This window comes from Oncorhynchus tshawytscha, linkage group LG05, assembly GCF_018296145.1.
Source record: "Oncorhynchus tshawytscha isolate Ot180627B linkage group LG05, Otsh_v2.0, whole genome shotgun sequence".
Taxonomy (NCBI): domain Eukaryota; kingdom Metazoa; phylum Chordata; class Actinopteri; order Salmoniformes; family Salmonidae; genus Oncorhynchus; species Oncorhynchus tshawytscha.
The window spans coordinates 54,016,621-54,034,381 of record NC_056433.1 but is presented as its reverse complement, the minus strand read 5'-3'; the positions used below and the strand labels follow the sequence as shown (position 1 = coordinate 54,034,381).

The 17,761-nt window shown below is 39.9% G+C and overlaps 1 protein-coding gene across 7 annotated transcripts in view; it reads left to right on the top strand.

Moving 5' to 3' along the window:
• The first annotated feature begins 294 nt into the window (after positions 1-294).
• Positions 295-17,761, top strand: part of LOC112250864 (CUGBP Elav-like family member 5) — a 294,695-nt gene continuing 277,228 nt past the window's right edge. For 3 of the 7 annotated variants that reach the window (XM_042322079.1, XM_042322078.1, XM_042322074.1), the window contains exon 1: positions 295-745. In XM_042322079.1, coding sequence (XP_042178013.1) covers positions 388-745 — 358 coding nt within the window. In that variant the 5' untranslated portion in view covers positions 295-387. The remainder of the gene's footprint in view (positions 746-17,761) is intronic. The other 4 variants (XM_042322080.1, XM_042322075.1, XM_042322076.1 and 1 more) reach the window with 2 other exon arrangements.

Below are 17,761 nucleotides of genomic sequence, written 5' to 3'. Positions count from 1 at the left end.
ACAGATGGGATGCTTGAAGGGTGTTCATGAAGGAACCAATGGGATGCTCGGGGGCGTTCCTGTAGATTCAGGAATGACCACATGCAGGAACGCCCCCAATTGCGCGCTGCAGTTGCACGCCATAGGAAAGTGTTGGAAAATGCAAAGAATTTGCACTCTGATGTTTCACTACCATACTGACATCTGCGGGTGTCGCTCGAGAGCGGTGAATATAGCTTTCGCTCGGTAGTTATCGCCCCTATCAACCCCCTCTCTTCTGTACTATGTGTGTGCGAGTTTGTTGTGTTTCGGATAGAAAGTGAGCCTGGTTTCCAGCTGAGTGCTTGCTCTCTCTCTCTCTCTCTCTCTGTGTGTTGTCATTATTATCCAGTCTGCTCCCAGCTCAGAATGGCCAGATTCACTCAGACTGAAACAGAAAGGCAGCAGCAACCACAGCAGCCCCATCCCGCTCACACCAGCCTGGTTTTCACTGGACCTGGGGCAACACCGATCCAACAACCACTACTACTTATCCCTCACCAGCACCAGTACTCTCAGATCACATTTCCTAAACCCATGAACGGGTCAGAATCCATTTCAATTCATCCGGAGAGCGGCAACATGAAAGACCAAGATGCCATAAAGCTGTTTATCGGGCAGATACCGCGGAACCTAGAGGAAAAAGACCTGAAACCTCTGTTTGAACAGTTTGGGAAAATCCACGAACTGACTGTTCTGAAGGACCGATACACCGGCATGCACAAAGGTAACGTGTGCCCCCCTTCCCCAAAGCAAACGGCATATTGCGAGGCCTTATACAGCTGTATGATTAGAATATTTTGTACAAATGTCTGTCGCATGGGTGGCGTCTTTTGCATTACGCACCAAATGTTTTATGCATGTTTGACTAACTCAACGTTTAGCTCACTAAATGATTGTTCAGAATTAATGCATCATATATGCATGACAAAATACAATTTAATAATCGTTACAAATACTCGTGGTCTCATGTTCCCAAATATTCTAACGTGGCAATGAATGGGCATGCACATAGGGAGATTTCATAGTTCTTTTGGTCTCACGCTGATTCATAGCCTATTGTTTTTACGCATACTTATCCTAATTATTTGAATGTTTTCAGATTTCTAAACGATGTGGGCCTAATATTTCACGAAATGTATTCAATTTAATTGTATTTTCATAACTCTCTCTCAGAACTGGGCCAGAGGCGCTTAAAAGGGATGCCTTTTTAAAGTATCCCCCCAGCCCGTCCCATCTTTTACGATCCCAACACGACCAAATCAATTCGGTGCCAAAATGTTACAAAACATGGACGGAAGGACTGTCACAAGATGACAGACCTCGATACCGCACGAGCAGTGGTGATGCTGCTAGTGTGAAGCTAAGTAGGGTTCGTGATAGTGGATGTAAATTCGCGCACCAACAAAAAGAGAATGTTAAGATTCGAGATTTTCCATTGCAGTCGGGGAAAGTCGTCGACGCCATTTAACTTTACAATGGTGGTAGTCTATTAGGCTGTGATAGTGAAAGACGTTGCACTATTCATCATAGTCAGTGTTAGGGCATCATCTTCATGGAAACTGTAGCCACCAATAAACGAAAGATTCTGTTACGGTATTATTATATTCACACTTTGATGGGCAAGTGATAATTTAGCCTAAGCGATTTTCCATAAAAAAATCTATTGGTCATGATATGTCCAACGTGTAATTAATTCGTAGCCTAGATCAATAGCCTACTTCCTACATCAATAGCCTACTTTCTACATCAATAGCCTACATCCATGGATTTAGTGTAAAACCAAAATGCACACTTCCCCACTGTCAGCCAGACACTAAGATCCAAAACCACTCATTATAATGCTATATTTTAAATAGGCTAGCCTATTGTGTCTACAATAAATCAATAACACAATGCCACAACAATTGTGATTCATTATCAAATAAGGCTAAAATAAGATGTAATTCCATCCAGGTAAATTCAAATTTGCACCATGGTAGTTGATAGTGATAAATGACATTTCGATCAATGTGAATCAGGCCCCGTAGCCGTCTATGGTCCTGACGGCCCAAACACTTTAAGCAGGAAAGGATATGGCAGAATTGCTTGCTTTGTGACCAAATGACAGTCAGAGATATCCCTGTTTAGGAGATACATGTCTATGTGATGTTAATCAAAAAACAAGAGAGGTGAGAAGTGCGGGGGGCTGCTTTAATCGACATCCACGTCGTTGGTACCCAGGGAACAGTGGGTTAACTGCCCTGCTCAGGGGCAGAACAACATATTTTTACCTTGTCAGATGGGTGTACAACAATCAACCCAAACCCATGTTTTACATTATCCACAGGTGAAATACGGCTGGTCAAATTGTAATCACATTTGTAATTTCTTATGTCCAACAGTATTTGCTATAAGTGAAGAGCCACTCCTAGAATATGTCCCTTCCAATGTCTTCTGTTAATGAGGTGAAATAATAGCCAGTAATCATTCAGCTCTGCTTAATGTCTGTCTCACCTGTGGTTGGTGATCAAAAGTCAGAGGTCAATAGTTTGAGAGGACCTTACGTCCGCACTTAAATATGGCCATCTTTCCAATGTGAGTGGTGTGTGTGTGAGCTAGCGTCTCTATGTGTGTGTGCACTTGTGCTTATAATAAAAGTATTTATCAGCATCCCATATCTGGCATTAGTTGTGTGTAAGGAGTAAACCGTTATTGTACTGCATTGCATAATGACTGCAGTACTTGGTACTCGACAAATTGTTGTGTGATAATTGAAGTCGGCCCTGAATGGTGACGTGCGTATGGAAGATATGAGCACAATTTCTCAGTGTGTCAGAAAGATGATTCAATGATGAGTCGACATAACTTGTAATGTCAACAGCTAGTCTGTAGTTTACAATGTACAGGCTCTATCTCTTCAGTTTAGATATTTTGTCAACATTTACATCCTACTTTTCTTCAGCTTTAGCTACTGTAAATTAAAACACGTTTTTGAAAATGTTGTGTAAGAGCTTTCAATAACAAGTTGTTTTTGCTTTTATTACACAGTACTGTGGGGTTTTACATTTGGGCTGACATGCCCTTGTTATCATTATACCTTAGTTATTTTATTGTAAGGAAGTCTCATAGGCATTTTACCTTAAGTAATATTTAGTCACGCGTTAGTTTAAGGTCAAACATTGCTTCCTAAATTAATACATGTAAATTGATAGATTTTATTTTGGATTTTAAAAAAAAAGTTAGATAACACCAAGGATTACTCTTGTTAGTGAACATATACTGCCTCAAACATGACAAGCACCATCTCTGCTTTATGTGATAATTATATCAAGCTTAATTACCTATCTCAACAACTAATTTGATAGATTAGATGGCGCGTTCTCCAAACATTAATAAATATGATTAGTACTCAGATTCAAGGAAACAATTTCAGATGTCAGTCCCAAAATATTAATATCAAAGTCAATTTCTATTCATGAATATAAATAGCCAGGATTTAGTTGAATGAATGTATTTGAAATGTAATCCTGTCCACACAATTTCCAGTAAGAAATCATCCCAGTACTATTCCTCTGCACTTCACTGGTTATTCTATTGTCAATGCTTTATAAACCTAAAAGGATTATGAATGTCATCTAATAGTAGAATTATTCCTCAAAATTACAGACAGAGACACGCACACACTTTGCCGAGCAAAATTGTGTTCTTTGAACCAAAAGGGTCCTTACATATACTGAGTAGTTGTTGTTCTGTGTCATATTCAGTCATTTTGATTGTCATTATATACATTGTCTATTGTGTTCTCCTCCCTTCCCTCCCTTTGACTGATTCTTCTGGTAATCCATCAGGGAAAACAAGGAATTAGTTTGTAAAGCATGATAATAATGTGTGGCCATAATAACTTGACTCGAGAGGATTAGCAAATGTGCATTGTCTGAAGCTTCAGCCTCTTGGGTGATCAGCTGCTCGTCTCCCTAAACAGTGGCTGCCTTTGCCAATTAAAAATGCAGTCTAGTCTCCCTCTTCAAATGATTAATTCTGCCTGCACTGTCGATGGCCTGCCAATTATTGTCGCCCAATTGGTATTTCCTGATGTTGGATTTATCACTCAGTGAAAACTTCTCCCGTTGGTCTTAATTAGGCTCCACTCACACAACAGGCTTTCAGTTTATATTTGTTGTTTTTCTCTGTGCGAAGGCTACCTGAAGGTTGCAATTGTATTTTTCTTGGTTTACGTATGCTGACAGCTTTATGATTGGCAGACTCGCACATGAAAATCCCTCAGCCATTTTTGAATGTGTTTTTCTGTGGATTGTAAGAGAGTTATTGTTGCATACGGGTGACCATTTTAGCAGGTCCACCTTTGAATACAGAGTTCTGGCGGGGGGGGTTGTAAAATTTCCTCGACCAGCAATTAAAGAATTGGTAATGAATAGCTGTGAAGACCGGAACACATACACACACTTGATGAGAGGAGGATGGGTGATGGCAGGAGTGATTCAACACACTGGACAGGCAATACAAACACGGGTGCCCCCATCTGCCTTCCGTTGCAGCCGAGTATCAATATTAAGCTAGTGTTGGGGGATCATTGTGTTAATGTATTTATAAATGGACCAGAGATATTGCCGTAGACCCCAGCCAGGCAGAAGCACATTAAATCATAGGAATAATCTAATGAAATATTTATTCACGTTGTATTTTTTTTCTACCCCTATGTGATGGATGGGCTCCACAGTTGGGGTAGTAGCTCAGCAATAAGGGAGAGATGGAGAGTGGCAGATTCAAGCTGTACGCTTCTGTAAGAGCACATAGACCCACCAAATCAAATGGTATTAAAAAGAGACAAGACCAGTATCCCCAAGGACCTTATGTAACAGTACCAGTGTTGACTAAAGTAATCTAGTAATCTCCAGTTTCCAAACCTCTCATATTTGATTTCAAGGGATGCTCCTCCATATTGAAGCTGTTAATATGGAAAGAACTAAGGATCACAGCGCCGCACCGCAGTATGACAGGATCCCCTCTGGGAAAACAGATGGGAGCAAATTTACTTACATACCATAAACTGAGTTGTATGTACCATCCCAGCAAACCGGTAACATTCACAGAACATAAGCTAAGATTCCCATTAAGTTCTTGTTAGATAAAACCTAACATTAGGATGATAATAGGGTTGGGCGGTATCTAGAATTTCATACCGTTTCTGTACCATACTAGGGTATACAATATTACCAGAGGTGCACACAAGGGGGCGCTATAAAAAAACAATATATAACCCTCATTCCAGGGTTTTTCTTTATTTTTACTATTTTCTACATTGTAGAATAATAGTGAAGACATAAACACTATGAAATAACACATGGAATCATGTAGTAACCAAAAAGTGTTTAATAAATCAAAATATATTTTATATTTGAGATTCTTCAAAGTAGCCACCCTTTGCCTTGATGACAGCTTTGTACACTCTTGGCATTCTCTCAACCAGCTTCACCTGGAATGCTTTTCCAACAGTCTTGGAGTTCCCACATATGTTGGCTGCTTTTCCTGGTACTAGTCGAAGTTTGGACACACCTACTCATTCCAGGGTTTTTCTTAATTTTTACGTTTATATTTTTGTTCAGTATAATTTATTTGACACATCTTAGATTATCTATAGTTATACTTAACTTATAAGCCCCCGTCTTTTTTTTGGAAATACCCTGGTATGCGGTATATCGCCCAGGCCTAAATGATAGCATCCCAAAAACATTCAAAGAATATTTCGGAACATTTTCTCAAAACACAAAATCTGTCCAATCGTGCTGATGATTATACAATGTTTGTATAAAATATTTTCCCAATGTTGCAATAACGTTCCCAGAACACATTTAGTCTGTTCTTTAAAGGTTCCCAGAATGTTTCATTAGGCTGTGGGAACAGTCTGGTGGAAACATTGCGGGGACATCACAAAAGATATGTTCCCAAAACACAAACTGTCCAGTTGTGCAGATGAGTACAGTATACAACATATATTTTAGGCAGAGGTGGGTAGAGTACTGAAAATCTGTACTTAAGTAAAAGTACTGTTACTTGTAATTTACTCAAGTAAAAGTAGCCCTTTTAAGAAACTACTCAAGTAAGAGTTGAAAAGTGTCCGGTCTGAAAATAACTTAAGTACTAGTTACAAATTTAGTTTGTGTTACGCCCTGACCTTAGAGGATCCTTTAAATTCTCTATTTGGTAGGTCAGGGTTTGACTAGGTTGGGAAAACTGTTTATATTTCTTTGTTGGCCGGGTATGGTTCCCAATCAGAGGCAGCTGTCTATCGTTGTCTCTGATTGGGGATCATACTTAGGCAGCCCTTTTTTCCCCACCTTCTGTTGTGGGATCTTGTCTTTGTGTGTTGCATGGTTTGTACTCCTAGCTTTACGGTCGTTGAGTTGTTTATTGATTTTGGTGGAACATTTAAAATGAAAGAAAATGTACGCCTACCACGCTGCACCTTGGTCTTCATTTAACGACTGACGTTATAGTTTGGTAATTTTACACCTTATGGTAAATTGTGAGAACAACAGCTTAGTGCAATTGATTTGACATTGATTTATTATTTAAGCATGCCAGCACCATCTTGCAGATGTCCTGCAGCACAGGTCTGTTGTACAGTTTCTATTACGTTCTTATTCAAAGTTGACTTAATATCTATCAATGGGCTCAGTTTCATAAACGGTACCCGAAACATTGGAGTAATTTCACAATTTCAACAGCGTTAATGAAATAACATTTCACAATATAATTAAGTACATGTGATGGTGAATGCATACTAAAAAGATTTACACCAAGTGTGATGTTTAATTTTATACTTGGAATGAAATACCAAGGAGGATCTGTCAAACATCTATCAATCATGTTACCAGTATGCAAATCAGACACATTTCAGCATGGAATTAAACATCAAGGTAGGTATTCAGGTAAGAATCATAGAAGTAATAAATAATCAAACAGTGCAGATATCAATTGCCATAGTCAACTCAATCATATTTTTCCTGCCAAGGTACAATTTACCTTCCGTCCTCCTTCTCTTCCGATCCTCTCCTTCTCAACACCCTCGGTTGTGCTGCTACAAGCTATAAATAAAAAATAAACACGTAAAAATATATATATTTCTAGGAGCTAGACAAAGTATTAGTCAGCCACCAATTATTTAGTCAGCCACCAATTGTGCAAGTTCTCCCACGTGAAAAGATGAGAGAGGCCTGTAATTTTCATCATAGGTACACTTCAACTATGACAGACAAAATGAGAAATAAAATCCAGAAAATCACATTGTAGGATTTTTTTATGAGTTTATTTGCAAATTATGGTGGAAAATAAGTATTTGTTCACCTACAAACAAGCAAGATTTCTGGCTCTCACAGACCTGTAACTTCCTCTTTAAGAGGCTCCTCTGTCCTACACTCGTTACCTGTATTAATGGCACCTGTTTGAAATTGTTATCAGTTAAAAAGACACCTGTCCACAACCTCAAACAGTCACACTCCAATCTCCACTATGGTCAAGACCAAAGAGCTGTCAAAGGACTCCAGAAACAAAATTGTAGACCTGCACCAGGTTGGGAAGACTGAATCTGCAATAGGTAAGCAGCTTGGTTTGAAGAAATCAACTGTGGGAGCAATTATTAGGAAATGGAAGACCTACAAGACTACTGATAATCTCCCTCGATCTGGGGCTCCACGCAAGATCTCACCCCGTGGGGTCAAAATGATCACAAGAACGATGAGCAAAAATCCCAGAACCACACCGGGGGACCTAGTGAATGACCTGCAGAGAGCTGGGACGAAAGTAACAAAGCCTACCATCAGTAACACACTATGCCGCCAGGGACTCAAATCCTGCAGTGCCAGACTTGTCCCCCTGCTTAAGCCAGTACATGTCCAGGCCCATCTGAAGTTTGCTAGAGAGCATTTGGATGATCCAGAAGAGGATTGGGAGAATGTCATATGGTCAGATGAAACCAAAATATAACTTTTTGGTAAAAACTCAACTCGTCGTGTTTGGAGGACAAAGAATGCTGAGTTGCATCCAAAGAACACCATACATACTGTGAAGCATGGGGGTGGAAACATCATGCTTTGGGGCTGTTTTTCTGCAAAGGGACCAGGCCGACTGATCCGTGTAAAGAAAAGAATGAATGAGGCCATGTATCGAGAGATTTTGAGTGAACCTCCTTCCATCAGCAAGGGCATTGAAGATGAAACATGGCTGGGTCGTTCAGCATGACAATGATCCCAAACACACCGCCCGGGCAACGAAGGAGTGGCTTCGTAAGAAGCATTTCAAGGTACTGGAGTGGCCTAGCCAGTCTCCAGATCTCAACCCCATAGAAAATCTTTGGAGCGAGTTGAAAGTCCGTGTTGCCCTGCAACAGGCCCAAAACATCACTGCTCTAGAGGAGATCTGCATGGAGGAATGGGCCAAAATACCAGCAACAGTGTGTGAAAACCTTGTGAAGACTTATATAACAAAGTATTGAGATAAATAAGTATTTGGTCAATAACAAAAGTTTGCCACCACAAATAAATTCATTAAAAATCCTACAATGTGATTTTCTGGATTTCTTTTCTCATTTTGTCTGTCATAGTTGAAGTGTACCTATGATGAAAATTGCAGGCCTCGCTCATCTTTTTAAGTGGGAGAACTTGCACAATTGGTGGCTGAATAAATACTTTTTTGCCCCATTGTATATGGCACAGAAACCTACTGTTTCACTGTACATGTATGTGCTTATAGGCCTTGTCATAAAAACAGAATCACACACACACACACACACACACACACACACACACACACACACACACACACACACACACACACACACACACACACACACACACACACACTGCAATGGAGTGGGAGGATTATGTGCTGGGCTGACCGGTTGATCTAGCTAATGTTCGTTTAGCCAGCTTATCTAGTGGCAACCTAATGTGATACCTAGTTAGCTATTTCCACACACCTGATTAGTCTGTTCTGTCTCTTTATGCCAATGACAAGTTGGCTAGTAAACTTAGCCAACAAGCAAAGGTCATATGGGAAGCTAAAAACATTGTCAGATTCTGGGTTAGTCAAAACAAACTATCTAGCTAGCTAGCTACCTAGCCATTTCATTTGCACTGGCCCTCAAAACATAATTTCAACAGCAGAATTGTATCAGATTAATACTTATCTTACTCCAGAAATATATAATATTACAAAGTCAGAAGGTAATTAAAGTGAAACTTACCTCTGATCGTGTTTGGATAAGAACCCACAAACAAAACTCTCCTTAGGAGTAAAGACATATGTGCTTCACTTCAAGAGCCATGGTGGAGATACGGGGTTTGACGGAAAGCTTTGAGAGCCAATGGACTTAAGTGCTTTGACACATTTTTTTCAATACATTTCATTGGTCAAGGGGTCGTGAAACGTTCTTACAGACATAAAGGGGAACCAATAGTATCGATTAATGTAAAAAGAAAACAGGTAATCACAACATTTGGAGTGACAAGGTTTTCATCTCACAACGACGATATAATAATGCAAATCTGTGTCACTTAAGTGATTTGGTCAAATATAACGGAGTAAAAAGTAAGTTAATTCCTTCAGAAATTACTTGAGTAAGAGTACAAGTACATCCCACAGAGAGTAACTAGAAAAGTACTAGTTCCTACAAAAATGTACTTAAGTACAAATAACGCGTTAATTGTAGCGCGCTACTACCAACCTATGCTTTTAGGGTGCAAAAAACATTCACCTACAGTATCTTACAAGAACATTCCCAGAATACATGTTGTCTGTTTCTTTAGGTTGTGGGAACATTGTGGGGATATAACAAGAGATAGGTTCCCAAGACAATAAAAATGTCTATTTGTGCTGACATTCAGATAATGTTTTTATCGGGATGCAAAAAAAAACAACATTATTTTGATGTTTCAAGAATGTTGGACGAACAGCCTTTCTGAGTTCTTTTAATGTTCCTACAACATTTTATCAGATTGTGGGAACAGTGTGGATACATTACAAGAGATACAGTGCCTTCAGAAAGAATTCATAACCCTTGACTTATTCCACATTTTATTGTGTTACAGCCTGAATTCAAGATAGATAAACATTTAAAATAAATATCAAACATCTACACATGATACCCCATCATGACAAAGAGAAAACGTGTTTTTAGAAATGTTTGCTAATTTATTGAAAATAAAATACAGAAATATCTCATTTACACAAGTGTTCACACCCCTAATTCAATACATGTTTGAATCATGGCAGCAATTACAGGTTTGAGTCTTTCTGGGAAAGTCTCTAAGAGCTTTCACACCTGGGTTGTACAATATTTGCACATTATTCTTTCAAAAATTCTTAAATCTCTGTGAAGTTGGTTGTTGATCACTGGCTAGATAGACATTTTCCAGTCTTGCCATAGATTTTCAAGCCGATTTATGTTAAAACTGTAGCTAGGCGGCTCAGGAAAATTCAAAGTCGTCTTCTGTCGCCTTGTGTTTTAGATTATTGTCCTGCTGAAAAGTGAATTTGTCTCCCAGTCTCTGTTGGAAAGCAGACTGAACAAGGTTTTCTTCTAGGATTTTGCCTGTGCTTAGCTCTATTCTGTTTCTTTTTATCCCCCCCCCCCAAAAAAAAACTACATAATACTTGCCGATGACAAGCAAACAAATAACATGATGCAGCCACCACCATGCTTGAAGATATGAAGAGTGGTACTCAGTAATGTGTTGTACTTGCCTAAAACATGACGCTTTGTATTCAGGACATGAAGTTCATTTGTTTGCCACATTTTTGGCAGTTTTACTTTAGTGCCTTATTGCAAACAATATGCATGTTTTGGAATATTTTTCCTCCTTCTTTTCACTCTGTCATTTAGGTTAGTGTTGCAGAGTAACTACAATGTTGTTGATCCATCCTCAGTTTCCTCTCATCACAGCCATTAAACTCTGTAACTGTTTTAAAATCACCATTGGCCTCATGGTGAAATCCCTGAGCGGTTTTCTTCCTCTCCGGCAACTGAGTTAAGAAGGATGCCTGTATCATTGTAGTGACTAGGTGTATTTATACCACATCCAAAGTGTAATTAATAACTTCACCATGTTCAAAAGGATATTCAATGTCTGCTTTTCTTTTGTAGTCTACCAATAGACACCCTTCTTTGCGAGGCATTGGAAAACATCCCTGATCTTTGTGGTTGAATCTGTGTTTGGAATTCACTTGACTGAGGGACCTTACAGATAATTGAATGTGTGGGGTACAGAGATGAGGTAGTCATTCAAAAATCATGTTAAACACTATTATTGCACACAGTGAGTCCATGCAACTTATTATGTGAGTGGTTAAGCAAATGTTGCCATAACAAAGGGGTTGAATCCTTATTGACTCAAGACATTTTAGCTTTTCATTTTTTATTAATGTAATTCCACTTTGACATTATGGGGTATTGTGTGTAGGCCAGTGACGGAAAAATCCATATAATCCATTTTCAATTCAGGCTGTAACACAATAAAACGTGGAAATGTCAATGGGTGTGAATACTTTCTGAAGGCACTGTATGTCCCCAAAACTTTTAAAACATACCCAAAATATAATTCCTACTTTGAGACGCTTGATACGGTCTCCCTTGTTGTATTTTTCATGATCTGAAAAGCAAAGTAATCCTAGATCAGCACTCAGTCTTGGATACCTTGTAAATATGGGTCCAGATGTACGCAGCATATACAGTGTCTTCAGAAAGATTTCACACCCCTTTACTTTTCCCAAATGTTTTTGTTACAGCCTGAATTTATAATGTATGCAATTTAGATTTTGTGTCACTGATTTACCCACACAATACCCCATAATGTGGAATTTAGTTTGTAGAACATTTTAGAAATTAATAAAACATTAAAAGCTGAAATATCTTGAGTCAATAAGTATTCTACCCCTTTGTTATGGCAAGTCTAAATAAGTTCAGGATTAACAATGTGCTTAACAAATCGCATAATAAGTTGCATGGACTCATTCCGTGTTAAATAATAGTCGTTTACATGATTTGTGATATGACTACCCCACCTCTATACCCCACCTCTATACCCCACCTCTATACCCCACCTCTATACCCCACACATACCTCTGTAAGGTCCCTCAATCGAGGAGTGAATTTCAAGCAAAGGTTCAACCAAAAAGACCATCAATGTTTTTCAGTGTCTCGCAAAGAAGGGCACCGATTGATAGAAGATGAACACCTCTTTGAGCATGGTGAAGTTATTATTTAGGCTTTGGATTGGATAGTGTATCATATACCCAGTCACGACAAAGATACAGGTGTCCTTCTACCACAGTTGCCGGAGAGGAAGGAAATTGCTAAAGTATTTCACCACGAGGCCAATGGTGATTTTAAAACAGTTACAGAATTGAATGGTTGTGATATGAGAACTGAGGATGGATAAACAACATTGTAGATACTCCACAATACTGTGTGAATACTTATGTAAATGAGATATTTCTGTATTTCATTTTCAAATACATTTGCAAAAATGTCTAAAAACATGTTTTTTCTCTTTGTCATTATAAGGTATTGTGTGTAGATGGGTGGGAAAAAAGAATATTCAATACATTTTGAATTCAGGCTTTAACACAACAAAATGTGGAATAAAGAAATACTTTCTGAAGGCTCTGTAAAGCGGATGGGTGAAGTGATTGTGAATAACCTAGTTACCAGTATGTCCTTGGATTAGTTATGTCTAAGAAGGCCAAAAAGGAAGCATCGAATACCTGATTGACCATACTGCCACGGCTATATAGTGAAGAAACAAGCTTCAAGGAAGCTTTTCTGGTGGTGCAGAGGACAGAAGACTTGACTTGGCAACCAAATATTGCAGGTTCAAACCCCACATGTGCATATTTAGTGTAAGAATGATGGCCGGGTGTGTATGATTAAATGCTCTTCAAATGTGCTACAAATTAAAAGGCTATGTGTCTCTATCACATTCAAATGTGACTTGTCATTAAATCTGGAGAGAAAGATAATTGGTATGTATTCCAATCTGCATTAAGGTGCTATAATTTTGTATGCTGAGAATGTTGTGGAAATATTACCTAAGACTTAAATATGACATTTTCTAAATGTTCTTGAAATGTTCTGAGGACCTCCAAGACAAGGTAATATGTATATTAGCGTAAACATCAATGGAATATTATGTTAAACCTATAGCAAATATGCTATGAATGTCATAAAATTGACTTATTTTGGAAATTGTGTAACATTGTGCAACGTTGTGGGAATGTTCTGTGCAACCTATGTGAATAATACAAGAATATTAGTGCAACATCCCAGACAACTCCCATAACTTAATGAAATGTTCTGGGAACCTTGAAAGTACTTAGACAATGTGTTCTGTCAACATTCTTACAACATTATAGGAATATCCTGTGCAACCTAACTTAAACATTGTATGAATGTCATCACAACTGAGCATATTTTGTGTTTTGTGAACCTATCTCTTGTAATGTACCCACACTGTTGCAACAACCTAATTAAATGTTCTGGGAACCTTTAAAGAACTCAGAAAGGCTGTTCTGTCAACATTCTTGCAACATCAAAGGAATGTTTTGTGATACTAACATTATCTGAATGTCAGCACAACTGGACAGTTTTAGTGTTTTGCGGACCTATCTCTTGTCATATCCCCACATCCTAACATTCTGGGAACCTTTAAAGAACAGACTAAATGTCTTCTGGGAACACCAGGTGAATGTTTTTTTGCACCCTTAAAGAAATATTGTAGAATCATCCACACAACTGGACAGTTTTCGTGTTTTGGGAACATATCTTTTGTGATTTCTTCACAATGTTCCAACCAGACTGTTCCCACAACCGAATGAAACATCCTGGAAACATTTAAAGAACAGATTAAATGTGTTCTAGGAATATTCATCAGGTGAATGATTTTTGCAACCTAAAAGAAACGTTGTAGAATAATCCGCACAACACCGCCTCTGACGCCTCCTATTACACCGGCTCTGATGCTCGTCGGATGTGACAGGGCTTGCAAACTATCACAGACTACAAAAGGAAACCTCGGCCAAGAGCTGCCCAGTGACGCGAGCTTACCAGACGAGCAAAATACATTCTATGCTCACTTCGAGGCAAGCAACACTGAAACATGTTGTGAGCACACCAGCTGTTCTGGACGACTGTATGATCACCCTCTCCGTAGCCGATGCGAGTAAGAACTTTAAACAGGTTAATAACATTCACAAGGATAACCAGGACACGTACTCAGAGCATGCTGGCCACCTGGCAAGTCTCTTCACTGACATTTTTTAACCTCTCCCTGACCCCGTCTGTAATACCTACATGTTTCAAGCAAACCACCATAGTCCTTGTGCCCAAGAACGCCAAGGTAACCTGTCTAAATGACGACCGCCCCGTAGAACTCACATCTGTAGCCATGACATTCTTTGGAAGGCTGGTAATGGCTCACATCAACACCATCATCCCAGAAACCGTGGACCCACTACAATTCGCATACCGCCCTAACAGATCCACAGATGATGCAATCTCTGTTGCACACTACACTGCCTTTTCCCACCTGGACAAAAGGAACACCTACGTGAGAATGCTATTCATTGACAACAGCTCAGTTCAACACCATAGTGCCCTCTAAGCATGGGCGGCAGGGTAGCCTAATGGTTATAGCGTTGGACTAGTAACCAAAAGGTTGCAAGTTTCAATCCCCAACCTTACGAGGTACAAATCTGTCATTCTGCCCCTGAACAGACAGTTAACCCACTGTTCCTATGCCATCATTGAAAATAAGAATTTGTTCTTAACTGACTTGCCTTGTTAAATTAAGGTAAAATACATTTTTAAAAAGCTCATCACTAAGCTACAGACCCTGGGACTGAACACCTCCCTCTGCAACTGTATCCTGTGCTTCCTGCCGGGACTGCCCCTGCTGGTGAGGGTAGTCGACAACACATCCTCCACGCTGACCCCCACACGGGGGCTCCTCAGGGGTGTATGCTCAGTCCCTCCTGTACGCCTTGTTCACCCACAACTGTTAGGTTTATTAGGTTTGTCAAAGACACAACGATAGGGAAGAGGTCAGAGACCTGACAGTGTTGTGCTGGGACAATAACCTCTCCCTCAACGTGGGCAAGACAAAGGAGCTTATCGTGGACTACAGGAAATGGAGGACTGAACACGCCCCTATTTACATCGACAGGACTGTAGTGGACTGGGTCGAGAGCTTCAAGTTCCTCGGTGTCCACATCCCTAAGGACCTGTCATGGTCCAAACAAACCAACACAGTGGTGAAGAGGGTACGACAAAGCCTCTTCCCCCTCAGGAGGCTGAAAAGATTTGGCATGGGCCCTCAGATCCTCAAAAGGTTCTACAACTGCACCATTGAGATCATCTTGACTAGCTGCTTGATATACGTCCAGGACCTCTATACCAGGTGGTGTCAGAGGAAAGCCCCAAAAGACTCCAGCCTCCCAAGTCATAGACTGTTCTCTGCTACCGCACGGCAAGCGGTACCGGAGCGCCAAGTCTGGTACCAAAAGGCTCCTGAACAGCGTCTACCCCCAAGCTGTTAGACAGCTGAACAGTTACAATGACCCCTTAATTATTGATTTCTTTATCGTCATTTTTTGGCACTGACTCTTGCACTGGCTCTATACACACTCACTTAACTCTACCCACTCACTGACACATACTACACTGACACTCCAACACACACACACCACACACACATGCATGTTGACGCCACACACACACACACACACACACACACACACACACACACACACACACACACACACACACAGACACACTTTCAGACTGTTTACATATGCTGCTGCTACTCTGTTTATTATACTGTATATCCTGATGGCCTAGTCACTTTATCCCTACCCACATGTACATACTGTATTACCTCAATTACCTCAGCTACCTCGTACACCTGCACATTGACCTGGTACTGGTACTCCTTGTATATAGCCTCGTTATGGTTTTTATTGTGTTAGTATTTCCTTTTTAATTCAGCAAATATTTGTCTTACTTTTTACCTCTGCATTGTTGGGAACGGGCTCATAAGTAAAAGCATTTCACTGTAAAGTCTACACCTGTGGTATTCGGAGCATGTGAACAATACATTTTGATTTGAAACAGGACAGTTTTTGTGTTTTGCGAACATATCTTTTGTGATTGTTCCCACAATTTTCTCACCAGACCTTTCCACTAACCTAATGTAGCATTCAGGGAAACTTTAAAGAACAGATTACATTAGTTCTAGGAATGTTCTTGCAACATAAGGCGAATGTTTTATACAAACATTGTATAATCATCAGCACGACTGGACAGTTTTTGTGTTACGAGAACATTTGCCGTAACCTAACGAATGTTCTGGGAACTTTCCCAGAACCAATTTTGGTTTGCTGGGATGATACACACAGCCATACAGGCATCCTATTGATAGGCTTTTGACAGATTTTAGATCTCGCACAGGTGGAAAGGTTTGAAGTTATATTGACAACATTACAGAACTTTAATTCCACAGGAGACGGGAGCCATCGCAATTCGATGCATATGCATATGGAGTCATCATGGTTAGAATGGGCTTTAAGCCAAATTAAGAGAAAAAAAGAGAACCAAAAAAACTAAAACAACCTGTTCATATTGAGGTTTGGTCTCACCTCACCTATATCTGGACTAAAACCCAAAGCCCAATTGAATTAAAACACCCCTTTTTGAACCAATGATTTATAAGCAAAAACCATGTTGACGTGAATCTGGGCACCGAGTGAAGGTCACCAGACTAATACAATACCCGAGCTCCGTTCACAACCCTCCCATGTCTGTAGATATTGTAATAAGCAACAGGGTTTCCTCGTAAAAGATGTAGCAGTTCAACTGGCTCTGACAGGACAAGCTGTGGGCCTTGACTTCAGGATGAGCTGTAGTCCTGTAGGTCGTTGTCTCTGCTGTAGGCCCGTGTCCGTTGGGCACACACTTACCGGTGGCAGAGTGAGTGGGGGGGTGGGGACATTCCTGGCATCTTTGAAGGCTGTTATTCAGTGACCTTTTTATCAACGTGCTTGCTGCTTTCAGAGGGTGCCTACAGCAGAGACATGGGCACGTCTGTGGGAAAACAAGGACTGTCTTTTGAGAAGTTGCCTGGTAGCCCTTGTAGCCACAGCTAACATGCATATAAAATGAATTGGTTTCCATTAACCTTGGTTGTGGGTGATTTCACAGTTGTGGTTTTATCAGCTGTTGTCTGGACTGGAGGTCATCATCAAGGATGTTTGCGCCATTGAGTCTTGGGTTGGGTGACCTTTCCTGTTTGGTTTTGTTTTACACCCCCATTCACAGTTGATTTGATTTGGAGATGTGATGTCAAATCAAGGTTTTGGTCACATTGCCACAGAGTGATGAAGAAAGCTATTGATTATGCTTCGTAAGTTACACATTCGACTTTGGATCCATGTTTTAACTTCACAGAATGTTTTTGACAATGACTTTGCTGATTTAGAGGTAGCCTTCATGCAAATGTTTTGAAAGAGGTGTAATGTTTGTCATAAATTGTCCTATTTTCATGCATGTTACTTTTATAGCATGCTGTGCAACTTGAATAGTTTGTCAGTAAGTTAAATTAATAATGCATTTCTCTTATTTATTTACCTTTATTTAACCAGGAAATCCCTTTATATTAAAAACTCTATTTCAAGCGAGACCTTGCTAGAGGGG